The sequence below is a fragment of the Carlito syrichta genome, unplaced genomic scaffold (assembly GCF_000164805.1).
Source record: "Carlito syrichta isolate Samal-C Ts95f unplaced genomic scaffold, Tarsius_syrichta-2.0.1 Scaffold104744, whole genome shotgun sequence".
NCBI classification, from domain to species: domain Eukaryota; kingdom Metazoa; phylum Chordata; class Mammalia; order Primates; family Tarsiidae; genus Carlito; species Carlito syrichta.
The window spans coordinates 160315-184263 of record NW_007048840.1 but is presented as its reverse complement, the minus strand read 5'-3'; the positions used below and the strand labels follow the sequence as shown (position 1 = coordinate 184263).

General features: G+C 44.2%; 1 protein-coding gene across 2 annotated transcripts in view; it reads left to right on the top strand.

The window, feature by feature from the left end:
- The window catches only part of NT5C2 (5'-nucleotidase, cytosolic II), an 81613-nt gene that overhangs the window by 12987 nt on the left and 44677 nt on the right, over positions 1–23949 (top strand). Inside the window, exon 3 of one of the 2 annotated variants that reach the window (XM_008065941.1) lies at positions 14418–14456. In XM_008065941.1, the coding sequence (XP_008064132.1) occupies positions 14418–14456 (39 nt within the window). Of the gene's footprint in view, positions 1–12849; positions 13380–14417; positions 14457–23949 lie in introns of those variants that run through there. The other variant, XM_021716219.1, reaches the window with a different exon arrangement.

Sequence of the window (23949 nt, the reverse complement as noted above, 5' to 3'; positions counted from 1 at the left end):
CCCAGGCGGGTCTCGAACCCGCGGGCTCAGGCAATCCACTCACCTCAGCCTCTCAAAGGCGTGGGATTACAGGCTGAGCCACCGAGCCCGGCGGAATTCCCTTTTAAATAAGCTGAATATTCTTAGCTAAGTAAGTAAACCTCTGACTTCCAGCTTTTTTTCTTGCTCGATATTAGTCTTCCAAGTCTCAGTATGGAGCTGATGGTCATGTTTCATCATTAGGAAACTGGCCTTGGGAATGTACAATGTTGTTCCTCCTCTATTTCCTTGTTCTGGTGGTTTAGTTTTCTGGGCCGAGGATAGTCATCAGCCAAACCCTTCATTGGAATATGTTTTGCTATATGGTCAGAAGATAGGCTGAGCTGCTCGGACGTCATCGCCTCTTAAACTGCTCCTTGTTTAACACCTAAATCTGATAGTGATCACTGCAGATCAGAATTTGTGTTTACCAAAGCCAGGAATGGAGCAGGTAGATTTCTTACCTGCCCTCCACACTGACTGCCCCCAGGATGCTGATATCAGGTACGTGGTCTGACTCTTGAAAAGTCCTAGTGATGATAGTACGGCAGGATTTCTGTCTCGAGACAGGGAGTTGACTGTTTTCTTTATGAACTCAGCTTATTAACTTAGCAACGATTTTTATCTTAAACTGAACTTTGATTAAGTAGGCAAGTGAATTTTTTGTTAACCAGTCTTTTGCCTTGTTTTATTTTTTATTTTATTTACTTGAGTTGGCGTTTCACTCCATCACCCAGGCTGGAGTACAGTGGCACTCTCATGGCCACCCCATCATTGACCTGCTGGGCTCCAGCAATCCTTCTGCCTCAGTCTTCCAAGTGGCTGGCACCACCATGCCTGGCTAATTTTTCTTGATTTAGTGTAGAGATGAGGTCTTGTCAAGTTACCTGGGCTGGTCTTGAACCCGCCGGCTCAGGCAATCCATCCGCCTTAGCCTCCCAATGTGCTGGGATGACAGGCTTAGCCACCAATTCTGGCCTGCTGTGTTTCAAAGACATTTACCTTGTCTTTAAAGTTCTTAAAGACCTTTGTGTATTTACCTGAAATTTATATATTTATCTAAAATTATGTATCTGAAGGTATTTTTCAAATTGCAATTTAGGCCTCCAAAGCCATACTAGTCTATTTAAACCTGTTGAATACTTAGAGTCAGAGTAAAACCAAAGTTTCTTCTCAAATCAAAGTAAATTTATTATATGTGTTTTATGAGAAAAAGATTTGTGTACATATAAAAAATAATTTTGCAGTACCTATAGCTTGGCACACTAGAAGGTTTAGAAATGTTTATGATGGTTTTTTTAGCCTCATACTGAAAGCAGATATTAGGATATATGTAGACACAGACTGCCAGGTTGATACATCTTTATTCTCTCTTAACTTCTTGTGTATGTCATATGAATGTCATTAAGCTTTTAAATTTTGTCACTAGTCATGCTGAATAAGCTGTCATTTTTTAGTGTGGGTCAAATACTAAAATAGATATTCAAATTTTAATAGCCATTTTGTAAGAAATGATGTAGAAAATATAAGTTATCAGGAATGTTAAGGAGCCATGTTCCTTAAATAATATACATAGGGGATGTATCTTGTCAGAATAAGGAGAGTGAGGTAGGACATCCAAACTGTGTTAAAATGTTTTTGTTAGTATGTCATTGTAATGCTTTTATTAGTGTTTCACATTCCTAAGGAGTGACAGATGAGGGAGGATTCAGGGACTGGTCAGATTTTTTTAGTTTATTTATTTAACCCAAACAGTCTATGGATGGGATATTATTCAACAGTAAAAAGAAAAAAACGATTGATACATGCCATGCAACAGCTTTGTTGTCTTTCAAGAACGTTTGCCTTGAGTTAATAAAGCCAATCTGAGAAGGTTGCATCTTGTATGAGTTCGTTCCTATAACATTCTTGAAATGACAAAATGATGGAGAATTATGGAGATTGAGAACAGGTTAATGGTCTGGGTTGGGATTGAGGGGGCGGAAGGAGGAGGTGGGTACTGTAGCACGAGGAATCCTTGTGATGAAACTGGTTTCTTGACTCTAGTGGTTGTATCAATACACACACACACACACACACACACGTGCAAAACTGATAAAATCTGAATAAGGTAGTAAGTTGTATCAGTGTCAGTTTCCTGGTTGTTACATTGTACTATACTTGGGTGAAGGGTACATGGAATCTTATTTCTTACTACCACTTGTGAATCTATAATTATTTCAAATAAAGAATTTTAATTAAAAAAATTTTTCAGTGACATAACCTTTCGTTACATCACATATATTCCCGTGTACTCCAGATACAAGTTGCTCTTTATAACGTGCTGAGATATTATAGGATACAGATTTCCAAACTTTATTTAAAGAAGATATTGGATTCCAGAGTGGTCTCACTTTGTTTTTCTGCTACCATTCCCTCTGTGCTCTTCCAGAAACAAAGTATACCTGAAAGCAAAATGAAAGAGAAAATTGGTGGTATTGGTGGCGTGGAGGAGAAAGATAACCTAAAAGATAGCAGATCTTAGGTTGACTGAAATCCTATTATAAGATGCCATGTTGAGGAAATGTTATTTATATTCAGATGTTATTTATATTTCACCTTGAAGAGTGTGGCTTCTTTTATTCAATGTAATGACTGGGAGATGAGTTCATCCATACTTTTGTATGTATTAGGAATTTGTTCTTTTAAATTATTGTGTGGCATTCTACTGTAATAGACCACAATTTGTGTATCATTTTCTCTTGTTGGACATTTGAGTTTTTTAAAAAAAGTTTTTAGGGCCAGGCACAGTGGCTCAGTCTATAATCCCAGCACTTTGGGAGGCCAGGACGAGAGGATTGCCTGAGTTTGGGGTTTTGAGACCAGCCTTGGGCAACTTGGTGAGACCTTGTCTCTACACTAAATCACAAAAAGTAGCCGGGCCTGGTGGTATGCATCTCTAGTTCCAGCTACTTGGAAGACTGAGGCGGAAGTATCCCCTAAGCTTAGCAGGTTGAGGGTGCGGTGGCCGTGAGTGGGCCACTGCATTCCAGCCTGGGTGACAAGAGTGAGATTCCAACTAAAAAAAAAAAAAAAGTTTTTCGTTATCAAGTGTAAAGCTGCTATAGATAGAGAGAAAATATTTGGAAATCACACATCTGACAAGAACTTATATCCAGACTCTAAGTATTAACTTCTAAAATTTAACACTATGAAAATAATCCAATTAAGAAAGACCTTGAGACATCACTACAGGGGATATACAGAAAGCATAAAAACACGTTTAATATCTTTTGCCACTAGGGAAATGCAAATTAAAGCCATTATGGATATGCCTGTCACAGTGGCTAAAATAAAAAATCCTGACAAAAACAAGTGTTGCCAAAGGATGTGGAGCAATTAGAACGCCCATACGATGTGGGTGAAGGGCAAGAGGGGACCGCCATTCTGGGAAACAGGTTGGCGGTTTCTTTTTTTTTTTTTTTGAGTCGGAGTCTCACTCCATCGCCCAGACTGGAGTGCAGTGGCTGCTCCCGGCCACTGCAGCCTCGAGCTACTGGGCTCCGGCGATCCTTCCGCCTCAGCCTTCCAAGTAGCCGGAATTACAGGCACGCTCTACCACGCCCGGCTGATTTTTTGATTTTATTGTAGAGATGAGGTCTCGCTGCCCAGGCAGGTCTCGAACCCGTGGGCTCAGGCAATCCTCTCACCTCGGCCTCCCAAAGCGCAGGATTACAGGCTGAGCCACCGAGCCCGGCTCGTAGTTTCTTATAAAGTTAGAGAGCTTTTATTGTTAATGACCAGCAATCCCACTTCTAAACATTTATTTTAGAGACATAAAACTGATGTTCATGCAAAAACTGTACATGAATAATGTTTATAGTATCTCTGTTTATAGTTGCTCAAAATTGGAGACATCCCAAATGCTCTTCAACAGCTAAATACATAAACAAAATGTGGTATATTTACACAATGGAATATGACTCAGGTGAAAGAATGAACTAGTGATACACACAGCAACTTGGACTCTCAGAGACATGTATATTCAGTCAAAGAGCCAGTCTTAAAAGGGGTCCTGCTATAGGATTTCATTTATGTGACATTTTAAAAAAGACAAGACAGTAGTGATGGAGAGCAGCTTAGTGGCTGCTGGGAGTTAAGGAGGGGAGGGGTGATCACACAGGGACGGCAGGGGTGAGTTTTTGGAGTTACAGAACTTTTTGATTCTAGATTGTGGGGGTTAGCATGTGAGTCTACAAATGTGTTAAAATTCATAGAAATACACACCCCCAAAGGTCGAAATCACCACATTTTAATTTCTTTTTTTTTTGAGTCAGAGTCTCACTGTCACCCAGGTTGGAGTGCAGCTGCACGCCCACAGTTACCACAGCTGGAACTACAGGTGTGTGCCCCTACGCCTGGCTAATTGTTTTATTCATTGTAGAGATGAAGTCTCGCCATGTTGCCCTGCTGATCATGGCCCCGTAGACTCAGGCAGTCCTCTCGTCTCTGCCTCCCAGAGCGCTGGGACTGCAGGCATGAGCCACGTGCCTGGCCAGCCTTTTAAGGCTGTTTTGGCTGTTCTGGAGCCTTTCTGTATCCGTATGGATTTTAGGATCAGCTTGTCAATTTCTACATAAATATGTTCAAATAAAATGAGATTTTATTTCATTTTTGTGAGTTGGAGTCTCACTCTGTCACTCAGACTGGATCGCCTGCTGGGCTCCGGCGATCCTTCCGCCTCAACCTTCCGAGTAGCCAGAACTACAGGTGTGCGCTGCCACACCCAGCTAATTTTTGATTTATTGTAGAGATGAGGTATCGCCAAGTTTCCCGAGCTGGTCTTGAAGCCGTGGGCTCAGGCATGTAATTCTTTTACTTGGATTTGGTTTACTAGTATTTTGTTGAGGAATGTTATGTCTATATTCATATGGGATATTGTTGTATATTTTCATTTTTCCTTTTTCTTTTTGATTTCTTATAGAGGTAAGGTCTTGCCGGTCCTGGGCAGGTCTCGAGCCTGCAGACTCAGGCAGTATACTCGCCTCGGCCTCCCCAAATGCTGGGATTACAGGCTTGAGCCACTGGGTCTGGCCTGTGTGTTTTTCTTTTCTTCTGATGTCCGGTTTTGGTATCAAAGTGTATTGCTGGCATCCTAGAACGATTTGAGAACCGTTCCGCCCCTTCTACATGTTGAAGGCTTCAAGAGGGGTTGATGGCGATTCTTTAAACATTTAGTAAAATTCAGCTGTGACGTGATCACTTCTCAACTGTTCTTTCTTGGAAGCTGTTTTGTTTTGTTTTAGAAATGGGGTCTCACCATGTTGCCCAGGCTGGAGTGTTATTCACAGGCATGATTATGATGCACTACAGCTTTGCCCCCCTGGCCTCATGTGATCTTCCCTCCTCAGCCTCCTGAATAACTGTACTATAGGCACTTGCCACTGCACCTGGCAGTGTTGGACATTTTTTGGGTATTGGCATACTCTCTTTACTCATTATACATCTCTTCAGATTTTCTAAATTATTTAAAGTCATTGTTGGTAGTTTGTGTGTTTCTAGGTGTGTCCATTTCATCTCAGTTACCCAATATGTTGGCATACAATTGTTTATGGTATTCACTTATATCTGTTTTTTTTTCCTGTAAGGTCAGTAGCAATGTCTTTGCTTTCATTCGTGATTTTAGTTATTTGAGTTGTCTCTGTTTTTTTGCTTGCCAGTCTAGTTAAGTGTTTGTCAATTTTGTTTATGATTTCAAAGAATCAATTTTTAGTTTCATTGATTTTTCTCCAGTATTTTTCATTTTGTATTTTGTTTGCTCTAATCTATATTATTTGCTTCTTTCTGCTTGGTTTGAGTTTAATCTGTCCTTTTTGTAGTTTCTTACAGTAGAAGGTCAGGTTTTTTTTTTTTTTTTTTTTGAGTTGGAGTCTCACTTGGTCGCCCAGACTGGAGTGCAGTGGCCGCTCCCGGCCACCGCAGCCTCGCCTGCTGGACTCCGGCAGTCCTTCTGCCTCAGCGTTCCAAGTAGCTGGAATTACAGGCATGCGCTACCACGCTCGGCTGATTTTTTGATATTATTGTAGAGATGAGGTCCTGCTGCCCAGGTGGGTCTCGAACCCGCGGGTTGAGGCAATCCACTCACCTCAGCCTCCCAAAGGCGCGGGATTACAGGCTGAGCCACAGAGCCCGGCCCGGCTGATTTTTTTTTTTAAAAGCAGGATTTATTGAGACGACAGAAAAGCTCCCAGGGTGGGAAGGGACCCCTGGGGGTTGCCCAAATGTTAGATATATATTTTTTTGAGTTGGAGTCTCACTCTGTTGCTCAGACTGGAGTGCAGTGGTACGCTCCCGGCCATTGCAGCCTTGACCTGCTGGGCTCCGGCGATCCTTCTGCCTCAGCCTTCCAAGTAGCTGGAACTATAGGCGCACGCTACCACGCCCAGCTAATTTTTTGATTTATTGTAGAGATGAGGTCTTGCCAAGTTGCCCAGGCACGTCTTGAACCCGTGAGCTCAGGCAAACCACTCACCTCAGCTTCCCAAAGCGTGGGATTACAGGCTGAGTCACTGAGCCTGGTTTAGGTTAGATTATTGATTTAAGATTTTTTTTTTTTTTTGAGTTGGAGTCTCACTCTGTCACCCAGGCTGCTGGGCTCAGGTGATCCTTCTGTCTAAGCTTTCTAAGTAGCTGGAACTATAGACATGCACCACCATGCCTGGCTAATTTTTTGATTTATTGTATAGACGAGGTCTCGCCAAGTTGCCCAGGCTGATCTTGAACCCCTAGGTTCAGGCAGTCTGTTTGCTTTTGCGTCCCAAAGTGCTGGGATTATAATTGTGAGCTACTGTGTCTGGCTTCTTTCTTGTGTTGTATGCATTTACAGCTATAAATTTTCCTCTGAGCACTGCTTTTGCTGCATCCTAGTGATTTTGCTATATTGTACTTTTGTTTTCATTTGACTGTGTTTTCTAATGTCCCTTATGATTTCTTTTTCACCTCATGGTTATTTAGGAATGTGTTGTTTACTTTCCATATTTGTGGATATCCCAAATTTTCTTCTGTTATTGATTTTGTACTTTCATTCCATTGTGGTTGGAGAATATGTTTTGCATGATTTCAGATCCTTTAAATATTTTTTTTGAGTTGGAGTCTCACTCTGTCGCCCAGACTGGAGTGCAGTGGCCACTCCTGGCCACTGCAGCCTCGACCTCTGCTGGGCTCTGGCGATCCTTCCGCCTCAGCCTTCCGAGTAGCTGGAATTACAGGCGCATGCTACCACGCCCGGCTAATTTTTTGATTTTATTGTAGAGATGAGATCTCGCCTGCCCAGGTGGGTCTCGAACCTGCGGGCTCAGTCAGTTCACTCACCTCAGCCTCCCAAAGGCGCGGGATTACAGGCTGAGCCACCAAGCCCGGCTCGATTCTTTAAATTTTATTGAGGTTTGGTTTACGGACTGCTGTATAGTCTGTCTTGGATAATCTTCTGTATGCTTTTGACAAGATTGTGTATTCTACTGTTGTTGAGTGGATTGTTTTAGAGATGTCCTTGTCTTTGGGAAGGGTATTTTCATTGGGTACACATTCTTACACATATTTTAGAAATCATGAATTCACACCATTACTTCCGATTCTAGTCTGTTCCAAGAAGGTTTCATCCCATGTTTGTATACCCTTTGTTCCACAGTGAGAGCCCTGACTCCAGCATCATCAATGTATTTTCTCATTTGCTTAATCTAATAACACATCTAAATAGTTTTAGAACTGACTCACCCTTGCCATGTCAAACAAAACCAAAAAACAGCCGGCTCGGTGGCTCAGCCTGTAATCCCGCGCCTTTGGGAGGCTGAGGTGAGTGGATTGCCTGAGTCCGCGGGTTCGAGACCCGCCTGGGCAGGCGAGCCCTCATCTCTACAATAAATCAAAAATCAGCTGGGCATGGTAGTGTGCGCCTGTAATTCCGGCTACTCGGAAGGCTGAGGCGGAAGGATCGCTGGAGCCCAGCAGGTTGACGCTGAGGTGGCTGTGAGCATGATACTGCACTCCGGCCTGGGCGACAGAGTGAGATTCCAACTCAAACAAACAAACAAAAAAATAATAAAATTATATTTTGATGGTTTTTTTAATTAATTAATTAATTTATTTATTTTGAGTTGGAGTCTCATTCTGTTGCCCAGACTTTTGTGCAGTGGCCGCTTCCGGCCACCGCAGCCTCGACCTGCTGGGCTCCGGCGATCCTTCCGCCTCAGCCTTCCAAGTAGCTGGAACTACAGGCACGCGCCACCACACCTGGCTAATTTTTTTTATTATTTTATTGTAGAGATGAGGTCTCGCCTGCCCAGGCAGGTCTCGAACCCGCAGGCTCAGGCAATTCACTCACCTCAGCCTCCCAAAGGCGCGGGATTACAGGCTGAGCCACCGAGTCCGGCTGATGGTTTTATTTTTTAACACAATATATAACATTACTGTATAATACCATATATATATATATAATATAGTATATAATACATCCTATGTTATACATCCTATGTTATAACGTCATTATCATATGTAATATTCTTTTGTATGGCAGTACTATGCTTTGAAAATTCAAAATTATGCAAAAGGCATATCAGAAAGTTGGTCGGTCGTAAACTTTGAATTTCTTTTTATTTATCCTGCTTGGGATTCATTGGACCTCTTCAGTCTGTGTTTGTCTTTAATCAGTTTTGTAAATTTCTCACTCACTCATGCCTCTGATCCCAGCATCGTGGGAGGATGAGGCTGAAGGATCTCTTGAGCCCAGGAGTTTGAGGTCCGTTTGGGCACATAATGAGATCTTGTCTCTGCAGAAAAAATGAAAACATCAGCTGGGCGTGGTGGCGCATGCCTGTAGTCCCAGCTACTCAGGAGGCTGAGGTGAAGAATCATCTGAGCCCAGGAAGTCGAGGCTGTGATAAGCCATGATCGCCCCACTGCACTCCAACCTGGGAGACCTTGATGCCAAAAGGAAAAAAAAGAAAACTTCTCAGTCCTCATCTTATATTGTTCCTCCTCTATTTCTCCTCTCGTTCTGAACTCTAATAAGCATATGTTAGACTTCAGGACTGTATTTTCTCTTACCTTTATTTTGTATTTTCCATCCTTTTTTCTCTCCGTGTCACATTCTGGAAGGTTTTTCCTGACTTACCTTCCAGTTCAGTAATTCTCTTTTTGAGTCTAATCTGTTATGTTTATTCATCACAGTTTAACATTTTGGTTTTTATAATTCTTTTGTTTCAGAATTCCATTTTGGAATGTGTTTTCAAATCTTGTTATGTCATTTTTTTATAGTGTCCAGTTGTATAGTACATATTTAAATGTGGCTGGGTGCGGTGGCTCGAGCCTGTAATCCGAGCACATTAGGAGGTTGAGGTGAGAGGATTCTCTGAGACTGCAGGTCTGAGACCAGCCTGGGCAACATGGTGAGACCTCATCTCTACAATAAATCAAAAAATCAGCCAGGAATGGTAGCATGCACCTGTAGTTCTGGGTACTTGTAAGGCTGAGGCGGAAGGATCGCCGGAGCCCAGCAGGTCGACACTGGGGTGGTCGTGAGTGTGCCACTGTAGCCTGGGAGATGGAATGAGACTGACTAAAAAAAACCCACAAAAGACAAAAATTAATTTAAATCTTAGTGAACTTTGGTATAAGTCAAAGACCAGAAGTATACTCCTGGTTATATTCCAAGCGCCTCCTTTTGAAAGTGTTTGAAAACACGACTGCTGTGCATGCGTCAGGAAGCATTTCTACCGTCGCCCAGGAAGTGGGGAGTCGTGCAGTCGTCAGACCCAGGCTGCCATCGCTTGTTTGAACACACACACACACTGCGGCATGGGTCTCCTGCGCACTTCTGGATTCTGGCCTTGTAATTCCTGGTACTCGGCCCTAGTCCAGGCCTGTGTCTTCACTTCGTAGGCTACGTCAGTGGCCCTGTGTGTCTCTGCCTTCAGCCTTGTCCTCAGTTTCACGCAAGTGTCATGGCACTGTCTGGCTTGAACCCTGTGGTGGCAGCACTGCAAGCAAGCTCCAGCCTCTTTGGGTCCCCTGACCCTGGCCTTTTCCTTCTCGCCTTTGTGTTGGGCAGCTCCCGTCTCCAGCCTCATTCTGTTGACTCTGAGGCGGATCTGGTGGTTCTGTTTCCACACATCGTGATGCTTGTGCCCCTCTGCTTCCGTTTGTGGTTGCTCTTCTGGTGCAATGTTCTCCACCCACTTCTTAGCTTGCTGATATGTAGCACCTGCTGATGCTGGCAGCCTGGTGGTCAGGAGTTTCTGGTGAGTCTGTTGGATTAATCTGTTTCTTTTTTTTTTTTTTTTGAGTTGGAGTCTCACTCTGTCGCTCAGATTGGAGTGCTATGGCACGCTCCCGGCCACCGCAGCCTCGACCTGCTGGGCTCCGGCGATCCTTCCGCCTCAGCCTTCCAAGTAGTCGGAACTACAGGTGAGCGCTACCACGCCTGGCTGGTTTTTTTTTTATTTATTTATTGTAGAGACGAGGTCTTGCCAAGTTGCCCAGGCGGGTCTCGAACCCGCGGGCTCAGGTAATCCACTCACCTCAGCCTCCCAAAGGCGCGGGATGACAGGCTGAGCCACCGAGCCCAGCTTGATTAATCTGTTTCTTCAGAATCACAGTAGTTACCTTTGGTAGACTTCCATTTTGTCATCTTTGAAACCGGAATACTTTCTACTTCACAGAGTTATTGCAAGGATCAAATCAGATAATAGATCGTAAAGAGCTTAGCACAGTTTTTAAAAAACACACCTCATCCTGCCTTTCCATAGACTCCACCAGGAGGTGTAGATGTGCCCCTCTGTCACATGCATGTCTAACATTGCAGTTGGCCAGGCTCGGTGGCTCAGCCTGTAACCCCGTGCCTTGGGAGGCTGAGGTGAGTGGATTGCCTGAGCCTGCGAGTTCGAGACCCTCCTGGGCAACTTGGTGAGACCTCATCTCTACAATAAATAATCAGCTGGGTGTGGTAGTGCACGCCTGCAGTTCCGGCTACTTAGAAGGCTGAGGCGGAAGGATCGCCGGAGCCTAGTAGGTCGAGGCTGCGGTGGCCGGGAACGGCCACTGCACTCCAGTCTGGGTGACGGAGTAAGACTCCAACTCAAAAAAAAAAAAACAACAAACAAAAAACATTGCAGCCACACACTGCTGGGTAACTGCTTCTTAGAGGGCTCCCTCTACTAGGCTTTGGGTGCCTTTGCGTTAAGGACTGCCCTGTGTGTCTTGTGTCACTGTTACCCGGCACGCTGACACTTGTGAACCATTTGTAGAGATATACGTGGAGGTTGAGAGCTAAGCACATTTAGACGAGGAAGCTTCTGTCAGTGTGTACCCTGTGTTCAAGTAAGACTTTTTGTTTTCCTTTCTCTGTGCCAGTAAAGTCTTTTTTTTTTTTTGAGTTTGAGTCTCACCCTGTCACTCAGGCTGGAGTGCAATGGCATGCTCACGGCTACCGCAACCTCGACCAGCTGGGCTCAGGTGATCCTTCCACCTCAGCCCTCCAAGTAACTGGAACTACAGGCGCTCGCCACCACTCCTGGCTAGTTTTTGTGATTTATTGTAGAGTCGAGGTCTCACCAAGTTTCCCAAGCTGGTCTCAAATCCCTGGGTTCAGGCAGTCCTTTTGCCTTGGCCTCCCAAAGTACTGGGATTACAGACTGAGCCACTGTGCCTGGCTGCTAATTTTTTGATTTATTGTAGAGACAGGTCTCGCCAAGTTGCCCAGGCTGGTTTTGAACCCCTGGACTCAGGCAATCCTCTCACCTCGGCCTCCCAAAGTGCTGGGATTTTAAGTGTGAGCCACCGTGCCTGGCCTGTGAAGTCTTAAAATAGTCATTCCATGGATTTCCACCACACTGAGCTGTTTACCAGAAGCTGGAAATCAGGGAGTCCATGGGAAGTTGGCACCCTCTTGGATCCGCGCACTCTCTCATATTCTGTCTGTATGCTTGTGTAAAATTTTGAATTCAGATTTTTTTTTTTTTTGGATTTTTATAGAGTATTTCCCAAGGGATATGCTAGTGAGGCAATGCCTGACTCCCTGGTTGCTTTTCCTGCCCCCACCCCCAAATTTCAACCATTCTTGGAGTGACTGCAGGGGACCCACAACAACCCTACTAGCTGTTACCTCCCCTCTGTGTGTTAAAAAGGTCAGGCTGAGGTGAAATAACCTGTTCGGGGTTCCAAAGGCAGAACGTGGAGTAGCTCCAGTGCTCATTCGCCTTATTACCCGGGCTGTTCTTCTAAGTCAACGGAAGATAATTTTATTTCAGATGTGTAGTGTTTAATGGTGCTTTTAATTACTTGGTGACTATTTAAACATCTTAACCAGAGGAGAGCTCTATGGTAAGATAGGTAATGTTCAAGCTATGAGGAATTTTTTTAATGTGTTAATTCAGGCCATGTTTGCTTAAGGGCTGTGTATTTTATTTGTGATTCAGATGGCCACTAGGAGGACTTCCCTGCCGTCTCAGGGTTCCTAGGCTCCAGCAGGCTTGTCTCTTTCTTCCTGGTGCATAATTCCGGGCATTGCTGTGGCCAGGAGGCAGGTATGCTGCCTGTGTTTCTCTTCCCAACCCCATCTGCTCTTGGATTTGAAATTACCTTTAGAATGTTCTGGATTTGTCCCATATGCCAGAGATCTGTAAATATCTTCACATGAGTTGACATTTTCAGACGATTGAGAGGAATGTTTGTGAACACAGATGTTTTCCTTAGAGGCAGTTACTGAAATCAGCAAAAAGGTGTCTGTGTTGGAAGAGTCTAGGTTCCCTTGTAATGTGATGGGCTCGTAAATACTTTTCTCTTATGGTTCACGTTGTCATTTTCTAAGGGAGGAAATGCCTTAACTGGTAATTAAAACGTCAGATTCCTTGTCCTGCTTTTCTCCCTCGGAGTAAACTAAAAATGATTTTGACCTGCCAGGGCCGCTCAACTCTGTGAAACTCACATTGTTTGCCTACTGTTGGAGGGCCTCGTTAGGGGGTAAATTTGCTTTTTCTGTGTTTGCCAGTGACGACTCCTGTCTGTCTCTTACCGGAACTTGCTGTTTGGATTGTCTCCTTTCTTAACTGGCCAGTTTTAAACAGTTCAGGCCGTTAATTATTTTTCCTGGTCTCCGATCTTTTTCTGTTATGCTTGAGTTTTCTAGTATTGGGCAGTGAGGGTGCTGGTCCCTGAGATACTGCCTAGTTAGGGTTGGGCAGTTTGCCCGAATTGGTTGGGCCTCCCAGGGCCTGGGATCTCTGTGCTTTAACAAATGAGCTACAGTTCTCAAGAGATCAGGGAAGCTTGTTTGTTGATCCTGAATTCTCCTCCAGAGGAAGTCAGTCTTTGAGAATGGCTAAGGAAGGGTAAGTGAGTTTATTACTCTTTCTCTCTCATTTTTCTCAGTGAAGGGGTGTCATCTGAGTGAACTGGAAGATTAGTGAGCAGTGGTGACAGTCTGAGAGCGGAGGCAGAGGCAGAGATTGAAAGAAATTCAACCCAAAGCTTAGAGTGTTTCATGTGAAATCTACTGTAAAGTTACTGTTGCTGTTTTGAAAGAAGGCGTTGAGGGATGGGTGTCTTAATAGGAATTTAGTAAGATATGAGTCCTTTGTTGACCCTCTGGGACACTCGTTTTGTTTTTCAGTAGAATGTGCTTATGAAGATTAGACACAAACGGCGGTTTACCGAAGAGTTGAGGGAAGTTTAAAAGCTCAAGGGCATTTTAAAATAAATTGTACCTTTACAAAATGGCGTGAAAGATTTAATGAAAAGCAGCCAATGGTTCTGTTTCTTTCTGGCAGTGTGGGCACAAAATGGAGTAGAATCTCTGTTTGGTTTGCAATATAAACTAGTCCTGCGTTAGATTTTTGGTTTTGTATCATTTTCTCTTAGGCGTCAGAGTCTGAGTTATTACTGATTCTCTTTTTGTGACCTCCCTAATACGTGACAAGTTAATAACGGGCCTGCCTTTGATGATTTCATTTCTAGCCTTCCGGCATAGCTAGAATTCTAAAGAGACATTCCTTATGATAAAAGAGGGCATAGATCTCTGAAAAAAAAATCTTTAAAAATATAGTAAAATATTAATTTTAATTTTCTGGAAGCTATTAGTTATTTTTCAAGTTCTTTTGTTCTGTGATAAATTTTGATGTGGTTCCAGAACTTTGCTTTTACAGTTTATTTTAATGTAATCATGTGTTTATTAGGAACAAAATAAAATTGACCCACTTTACTGCTATTTTTAAATCTCACAAGAGAATAAAGAGAACAATCAGGGGTGTAAATAATTCTGCATTATTTTTAGACCTTTCATGACACCACTAGAATTTTAAGGTTTTTTTTAAAATGTGAAAATTATGAAAGGACTGCTTCTTTAGGTTTGTATATTTTCTTTCCTTTAGCACTGGCTACAAATCGGCAGCTGTTAAACCATTTTTATGGTAAGGACTATCATAGATGTTGGTGTTTTGTCAGTCTTGTACTCATGGTTGTTTATAAAGCTAGTTTATGGATATAGCATGAACTCTATTTCTGGATGCAATTAAAATTCTTGGGGAGTAATTAGTACTAATTTTCCCCCTATGGTAAAGTGTTAGACTTGGTTGGTTAGAAAGAGAAACTAGAGGGACATATACAAGCTAAGGGACACTATAAGGTCTGAGGTATTCTTTTAGGTTTATCTGTCGGGGCCTGGGGACAATTCCTGTACTGTCTGACTGGATCGTGAACAGGTGCATTTGGAATGCACGTATTTAAAGAAATCGGCTATCTTTTGTTCTCTATTCTGTCTTTAGAAATAAATGGATAGATTTTGTGCTTTGGGATGACAGTAATTCTTATGTTCACTGTTTTTGTAAGTATGACATTAATATTAACTACAGTCTGTTATCATTTTATGTCTATGATATATTTCCCAGCTAGTAATAGGAAAATATTGTCGTGAGACTTAAATCACCGACGATTATGCTCGAGCTTTGTGTAACCCTCTGGTGATTGAGACAGCGTGCTAGTAGTGTCAGGATAAGCACATGAGGTGGGACTGAAGAAAAACACTCGGGCTTACCTTTCTGTAGGTGGCCCCTTGTAGTGCACTCGGAACTTGTTCCTCCCAGTCAGGTGGCCGACCAGAGTTCTAGGAAAGCTGCATCAAAACCTGCAGAAGAAACGTCCTGAGTTGTGGCCAGCAGGTGACAGGCGATGTGTCCTTCCGCCATGGCAGCCACTTACCTGCCCGCACGGTGCTGAGTGTCCGGCAGGTTTGACCGGAAACGGCATGACCCCGCCCCGCCCTTCCCGGCCGCCCAATCTCGCCCCACGCGACCTTCTTCTGTTTTCTCAGATGAAAAAAGTCCCCAGAGGGAAAAGTTTCGCCCGTGTGGAAGAGGTGGAAGAGGTGAAACAAAAGACGGCAGAAGCACTGAAAGGCATCGAAACTGACGAGTGCCAAAACTGTTTTGAGAATGGAAAAAGCTTCTCGATAGGTGTGTTGCGCCAGATGGAGAGTGCTTGGAAGGTGACTGAAGTGTAAACATGTAAGAATTAATGCGCAATTCTTTATAAATAAATTCTGGGCCTACTTGGGCATACTCTTGTGTAACTGGCGGAGCTGCATAGGGAGTTCATAGACCACACATGTGAAATCAGTTGATTTTCAGCAGTGAGGTTAAGGTGACTCAGCGGTGAAAGATTAGTATTTTGACACATGTGCTGGAGCAACTGGATATTCATACAGAAAAAAAATGAACCTTGACCTTTACCTCAAACTATATATAAAAATAATTGAAAAAATAGCCAGGCACATTGTCTCATGCCTGTAATCCCAGTGTTTTGGGAGGCCAAGGCAAGAGGATCATTTGAGGCCAGGAGTTTGAGGTCAGTCTGGACAACATAGTGAGATCTCATCTCTACAAAAAAAAAAAGAATGGTGATATGCCTGTAGTTCCAGCCACTTGGGAGGCTGAAGCAGGAAGATTGTTTGAACCCAGAAGTTCAAGGTTACAGTGAGCTATGATCATGCTACTGCACTCCAGCCTGAACAACAAAGAGAGAGAGACCCAATCTCAAATTAACAAAACAAAATGGTTCATAGACTTAAGTATGATCTTTGTGACCTTGAACTTGGTAAAGATTTTTTAGATAAAATTCATAAAAATTACAAGGCAAAATTGATAAATTGGGCTTCATCAAAATTACAAAAGAACCCTCTGCTTTTTGAAAGACATCATTAATAATGGTAAAGGCAAATCATAGACTGGGAGAAGATATTCCCAATACACTCATATCTGATAAAGGACTTGTGTCTGAAAGGTATGAGGAACTCTTGTAATATAATAAGTCAACCCAGTGTAAAAATAGGCATAAGATTTGAATATATGCTTCACAGAAGTGGATATGGTAGATAAGCACCTGACAAGATGTGCGTTAGTCATCAGGGAAATGCGAGTTGAAACCACCGTGAGATGTCACTGCACACATGCTAGGATGGCTGGCGTGATGAGCGCTGCCGGTGTGTGCAGTGCTATGAGAGTGCAGAATAGAAAAGGCGTTTTGGACATGCCTTTTCAAGCCAAGCGTGCACTGAGCACGTGACCTAGTTATTCTGCTTTTCGTTTTTTACCCAAGAGAAATGGAAAGATGCGTTCACACGGAGTTTGTGTGACTTCATCGCAGCATTGTTTGTGATTGTCAGAAACTACAGAAATAACCCACATGACCACGAACTGAGTGGATGAGCAGATTGTGGTGTACCCACACAATGGAATACACAGGAGTGAAAGAACTGCAGAAAGGCTGTGCTAAGTAAAAGGAGCCGATGCACAGCTGAAGAGCATTTAACGCCATTCATATGAAGACTGCAGTGACAGAAAGCACACACTTGGGGCTGGGGATTGAGGAGGGCTTCGCAGAAGGACATGAGCGAATGCTTTGGCCTGAAGGAAGAATTCTGCCTCTTGATTATGGTAGTTGCTGTATTTGTTGAAACTCATCAAACTTTACACTTAAAATGGGTGAATTTTTTTGGGGCAATAGGATCTCACCCTGTTGCCCAGGCTAGGGGGCAGTGGCGTGATCATGGCTCACCACAGCCTTGACCTTCTGGGCTCAAGCAGTCCTTCTGCCTCAGCCTCTCGAATAGTTGGGACTACAGGCACATGTCACCACATCCAACTAATTTTTTTTTTGGTGGAGACGAGGTCTCGCTATGTTGCTCAGGCTGGTCTTGAACTCCTGGGCTCAAGCGATTCTTCTGCCTTGGCCTCCCAAAGTACTGGGATTACAGGTGTGAGCCACTGCACCTGGTCTAAAATTTTGTAAATAAGTTGTGAAGTATTCATATAAAAAGGAATGTCTTTGGGGAAAACATGGGTGTTCCTAGGATATGTAATGCAGGAAAAAAATGTAGTCTTCTATCTACGTCATGTTTAATTGTTGTTTATTAGTGGAGGTGCTATCTTTTAGGTAAGAGACCAAAATGAATTTTATTATTTGTTTCTACTTTAAAATTCTGGATTTGGGGCCTGGCGCAGTGGCTCACACCTGTAATTCCAGCACTAGGAGGCCAAGGTGGGAGAATTGCTTGAGCCCAAGAGTTGGATTCCTCCCTAGACAACATAGCAAGACTTGGTTTATACAACAAAATAAAAAACTCAGCCAGGCGTGGTGGTACATGACTGTGGTCCCAGCTACTTGGGAGGCTGAGGCAGAAGGGATCGCCTGAGCCCAGGAGGTTGAGGCTGTGGTGAGCCGTGATTGTGTCACCACACTCCAGTGTGGGCCCTAGAGTGAGACCCTGAGTAAAAAAAAAAAAAAAAAAATCTGGGTTTTGACCTTTTTTCCATCATAGGTGCAGTGCACTTGTTAATTTGGCCTAATACTAATGTAGATGATTATATTTCTTTCCTAATTTCTGTTTCACAGACTTCAACCTTGAAATTTTAATACATTTTATAAATTATCCTGTGTGCATATACTGGTCTTTCAAAAATCCAAGAGAAAAAGTGAAAAACAATTTAGAGGAGGATAAGAAAAAAGAGCAAGGAAACACCTGCACTTCACTAGAGTGAGGTTTTAGAATAGTACGTTTGGTTTTGGAAGTACCAGTGTCGTCTCTGGTTTCTCCCTTGACTTGTATTGTCTTCGTTGGTGGCCAGCCCTCTCCTGTTCCCACCATCCTGTCCAGTGATCCCCATTTCTCCAGTTGAGAATGAGGGTGAAGGGAATTTTCATGTCTCTTCCTCAAACATTTTTAATGAATCTCCTTAATGTGTGCTTTAAAATCTTTGGTGGGCAGATAATATACATATCTTCAGTTCTCTTAGTATTTTGTCATTTTTGTGGTATGCATACATTTAAACATCTCTCAAATTGGGCTGTTTCTAGCGGCATACCACCTAGAATCCAAGTTGAATTCTTCCAGGATTTGCTTTCACATCTTGCAGTCACCTGGGGGCAATGTCAGCCCTTTGGTAGTGTAGGGTCAGCCCACAAAACTTGCTCGGATTCTCGTGGGAGTCTCTCCTTTCCCTGGACCAAGTATCCACCCTGAGATGTACAGCTCTCTTTCTGGGCTCTGTTTACAGTGCAGATATACTTCCCCTTTACTCATATTATGAATATAGCCCTTTGATAGCCTGCTTTTTTTTTTTGAATCGGAGTCTCACTCTGTTTTCCAGGCTGGAGTTCAGTGGAACGTTCATGGCTACTGCAGCCTTGGCCCAGTGGGCTCAAGCGATCCTTCTGCCTCAGCCTCCCAAGTAGCTGGAACTACAGTTGCATGCCACCATGCCCGGCTAATTTTTGGCTTTGTTGTAGAGACGAGGTCTCACCAAGTTGTCCAGACTGGTCTTGAACCCCTGGGCTCAGGCAGTCCTTTTGCTTCTCCCTCCCAAAGGTGCTGGGATTATAGATGTGAGCCGATAGCCTACCTTTTGTGAACTCTACAAGGCTCTGCCTTCTTGGGTATTATTCCCCCCTCTTTTTTTTTTTTTTTGAGTTGGAGTCTCACTCTGTCACACAGGCTGAAGTGCAGTGGCACACTCACAGCCACCCCAGCATCGATCTGCTGGGCCCAGCGATCCTTCTGCCTCAGCCTTCCAAGTAGCTGGAACTACAGGTGCGAGCTACCATGCCTGGCTAATTTCTTATTTATGCAGAGATGGTAAATCACCAAGCTGCCTGACTGGTCTTGAACCCGCAAGCTCAGGCAATCCACTCGCCTTGGCCTACCAAAGTGCTGGGATGACAGACTGAGCTACTGAGCCCAGCCTTTTCCCTTTTTTCTCTGGTATATAGTATGGGTAAGGTTTTTTGTTTTACTGTATTTAATACTCTATGGGAAAGTGTTATAATTGAAGGCATCTTGGATCTTAATCATCTTAAGGTTTTTTCTATGTATGCCTCTATACTGACTTTTCTCTGGAACTTCTTAATGTTGAGTACATGAGTGAGTAAAGTGAGTGTTATCATTCATGTGTTGTCTTTGTAAGCACTCACATGTTTGTTTGCTCTGCGGGCTGCTGTTCTTCTGGCACAATCTGGTAAGCAGAACTTGTCCCTCCTGAGGGTGTTTCTCGGAGAGAGTGCTAAAACCAGAGAGTAAGAAGTTATTGGCTAGGATTTATGAAAACAAAACTAATGCTACTAAATGACTCCTGCTTTTATAATCTAATCAAAGATTCCAATTATTTTCTAAATATCCATGGTATTTGAACTTTTCTTTTCTTTTTTTTTTTTTGAGTTGGAGTTTCACTCCGTCACCCAGGCTGGAGTGCAGTGACACGTTCATGACCAGCACAGCCTCGACCTGCTGGGCTCAGGCGATCTTTCCACCTCAGCATTCCAAGTGGTTGAACTATAGGCATGCACCACCACACCCGGCTAATTTTTGATTTATTTGTTGAGACGAGGTCTCACCAAGTCGCCCAGGCTGGTCTTGAACCCTTGGACTCAGGCAGTTCTCTTGCCTCAGCTCCCAAAGTGCTGGGATTACAGGCTTGAACCACTGTGCCCGGCCTGAACTTTCCACTTTTTTTTTTTTTGAGTTGGAGTCTCACTCTGTCACTCAGACGGGAGTGCAGTGGCTGCTCCCGGCCACCGCAGCCTCGACCTGCTGGGCTCTATAGTTCCTTCTGCCTCAGCCTTCCAAGTAGCTGGAACTACAGGCACGCGCTACCACGCCCGGCTGATTTTTGATTTATTGTAGAGATGAGGTCTCACCAAGTTGCCCAGGCGGTCATGAACCCGCGGGCTCAGGCAGTCCACTCACCTCGACCTCCCAAGGTGCTGGGATTACAGGCTGAGCCACCGAGCCCGGCCGAACTTTCCACTTTTAAGAACCCATTTCATAAAGTTTTTACCTATGATATTTTTTAGATTGCTAAGCATACTTTGTACTGAAGAATAGAGGCATAGTAGCAGACTGAGGTCTTCCTGTTAAGTTTTTTTGACACCAGCTTTGTTGAGATACCACCCTTCACGTGCCCTTCAATTTGCCTTTCTAAGTGGTTAATTCAGTGGTTTTAGTATACTCACAGAGTTGTGCAGCCACTACCACTGTCTAATTTGGGAACATTTTTATCACCCCCACGAGAAAGCCCATGCCCATTGGCAGAAACTTCCCACCCCCTCCTCCCCGTGGCCTCTCCCAACCACTGATTACTGTTTAGTTTCTAGTTTAAGCTTAGTTTTTGGTTCAGTTAAGTATTGTCTCTGCAATTGACAAGGCCCTAGGCCAGGTGTTGGAAAGGCTAAAATTCCTGGTCTTGAGTTGCATAATCCAGTGAAGAATAAGAGAACCATCCATGTGTTTTATGTATGTGGCAATTTATAGTAAATGCCAAAATAAAGGATTTTGGTTTCAACATTTGTTTTTATTTTTATTTTTAGGGACAGGGTCTCACTCTCACTCAGGCTGGAGTGCAATGGTGCTCTCTTGGTTTACTGCAGCCTCAGAGTCTTGGGTACAAGCTGTCCTCCTGCCTCAGCCTCCTGAGTAGCTGAGACTACACGCATCACTACACCTGGCTAATTTTAAACTTTTTTGTAGAAACGGAATCTCACTATGTTGCCGATGCTGGCCTTGAACCCCTGGGCTCAAGTAATCCTTCTGCCTCAGCTTCCTGAAGTGCTGAGACCACAGATGTGAGCCACTGTGCCTGGCTGAAAATACAGGATTTTGAATACTTAAGCCTCTCACATGGGTCACAACTTTGTAGAATTTCAGTTGTTGATTAAACTTCTTTCATGAAGTGAAAAAGTAATTTGAGACCCAGAGACATCACTGTCACATAGTTTGTGGCAGAGCCAGAATGGATTCTTGAAGAAACCATGTGAGATGCAGTGTCTTGAATAAGAGATAGCAGAGAGGGTCACTAGCTGTGGCAAATAGGATAAGCAAAGCCTGAGAGCACGCGTTGGAAGTAGCAAGTGGTTTGCTGTGATGGTTAGAGCATAAGGTGTGTGATGTGTGCATTGTAGGGCCCAACTGAATCTGGCAGAAAGGCAGAAGGTTTTGAACTCCCTGAAGATGCAGACATTTGTAATGTGTAGGCCGGAGAGGTGGTGAGCAGCGGCGAAAGGTCGGCAGAGTGGGAGAGTGAAGGCCCTGGAGCTGGGCTTCAGACTATCTGAGGGAGGGCCTGCTTGTACAAGAAGTTTCCAGTCGGTTTCAAATTGATGCACTTACAGAATCGAATAAAAGCGAATGACCAGAAAAATGAGACAAAACGCGAGCCTGCTTTTAAAATCATTACAGCCAGCAAGCAGAGTTCCTTGATGAAGTTGCCACGAACGCTTCTCAGTACTTGCAGCGTCCGAGTGTCTCCTGTCACGGGTAGTGGCAGATGCTTGGCATGCACCCCCACTGTTTCTCCGAGCAGTCGTTTGGCCTCTGTGCGGGCAGAGCGCCTGGGACGTGACCGCGGGGGCTGACGAGGCCCTGGGGTCTGCAGCAGGGAGACCGGCGGGGAGACGTGGCTTCCAGGGACATCGGTGGTCTCAGGCGGCCCTGTGAGACGACAGGGCATGGGTCTGGGGGAGGGAAGACCCACACGGGAACTGGAGTCCAAGCTTGAGTGGGGAAACGAGGGTGCTGGCCGCAGAAACAGGAACCCGCTTCAGGATTAGATTTTCAGCGGAAATTCACCTACCTGATAGCGTTCTCCAGTGCAGTGAAAATATACACATCTAGGGACACATGCCTTTTGGTTCTGTCTCAGTCTGTGCTCTGAAAGAGCACTTGTGACTTTTTATCTGCCTGATTGCAGCAAACTCTGAACGTACCACTAGACAGACTCACGCGAAAACAGATGCCCAAGAAGGTTTGTGCTTGAGTCCGTAGGCTTGTTTGCTGTTGAGTAACTGTTGTTGGGCGCCTGGCCAGGAAACTGTGACTCGTAGGCAGGGGGGGAGGAGGAGCAGATAAAGTTCACCATTGCCAGAGAAATTCTATTCCAAATGGATTTGTGGGGAGCAACAGTGATATCCAGTGACAAGTTAAATTCGACCCAGAGGCGTTTTCTTCAGCGCGGTCTCAGAAGACACATGCTCTTGCGGGGCCTGATTCAGACAAAAAAAGTTGTACTGGGGACTTCGAGAAGAATTTTGCTATGTGACTTCGAGAACTAGTGGACTCAGATAGTTTCACACTTTGCAAAACGGCAACCAGTGACAGATGAGGTAATGCTGCTTTGAATTACAAGTTAAATCTCAGAGCCATTAAGTTTGCTGTTTACAAAATCTCAGATTTAATGAATTGCATGTTCATGTTACTTAACTATGAGAATATTAGATCCTAGTTATTCAATTAAAGCGCATTGTATTCATGGTTTGATTTCTTATGGTTAATATTTGTATTTACTTGGTTAGAGTTTATTCAGATGTTATGTCTTACGGCGGTAGGGCGTGCTGATAAAAGCTGTTGCCTCTGTCTTTATGGTGAAGTCTGAGCCTGGTTTTTTAGTGCTTCTGTCTGTCTCCTGGAGATTGTTCCTCTTACTTGTGCTCGCATCTACAGCTTGCACATGGCTCAGCGTGGTGGCATTTTGTGCTAATAATTGTGTTGCAAGGTTGGGTGCTTAAGTTTAGTCATGCTTTCTAGGGTGATGAGTGTGTGCTTTTTTTTATTTTTATTTTTATTTTTTTTGAGTTGGAGTCTCACTCTGTCACCCAGACTGGAGTGCAGTAGCCGCTCCCGGCCACTGCAGCCTCGCCCGCTGGGCTCCGGTGATCCTTCCGCCTCAGCCTTCGGAGTAGCCGGAATTACAGGCATGTGCTACCACGCCCGGCTGATTTTTTTATTTATTGTAGAGATGAGGTCCCGCCGCCCAGGCGGGTCTCGAACCCGCGGGCTCAGGCAATCCACTCACCTCAGCCTCCCAAAGGCGCGGGATTACAGGCTGAGCCACCGAGCCTGGCTTGAGTGTGTGCTTTTTTTAAAGCAAACTTTGGAAAGTTAATTTCACAGATGTGCTCAAGCCTTTGTGCACAGGGTGGTGTGTGTTCCGCTGGTTAGTGATTTAGAATGTGACACAGTCAGCCGGCAGTGACAAAGGCACAGTCAAGGTCCCGGGACCTATAGACATGGTTGGAGTCCCCAAGTCCATCCATCTTTTTGTTTTGAAATGTATGGTGGGCAGTGAGCCAATGCCTTGGAGTTGATACCGTTTCTGTTGCTTATTTTTGTCAACCGTGGTGAAGAGTAGCCATCAGGTGGAGGCCGAGCGATTCGTTTCTGGAGATGTGGTATCTCAGGCTTAAGGCTACCTTTGTGCTGACGTCGGCGCGTACTTTCGGCATCTGGATGTTTAGCATCTGTGTGGCTGTAGCACGCGCGACCGAATAACCCGCTGCCACGCTCTGTAATGCGGCCGCGTCCTTTCGTCATCGTTGGAGCTTCGATGATGCCCTTCAGCACATGAGACCTGGCTCCATGTT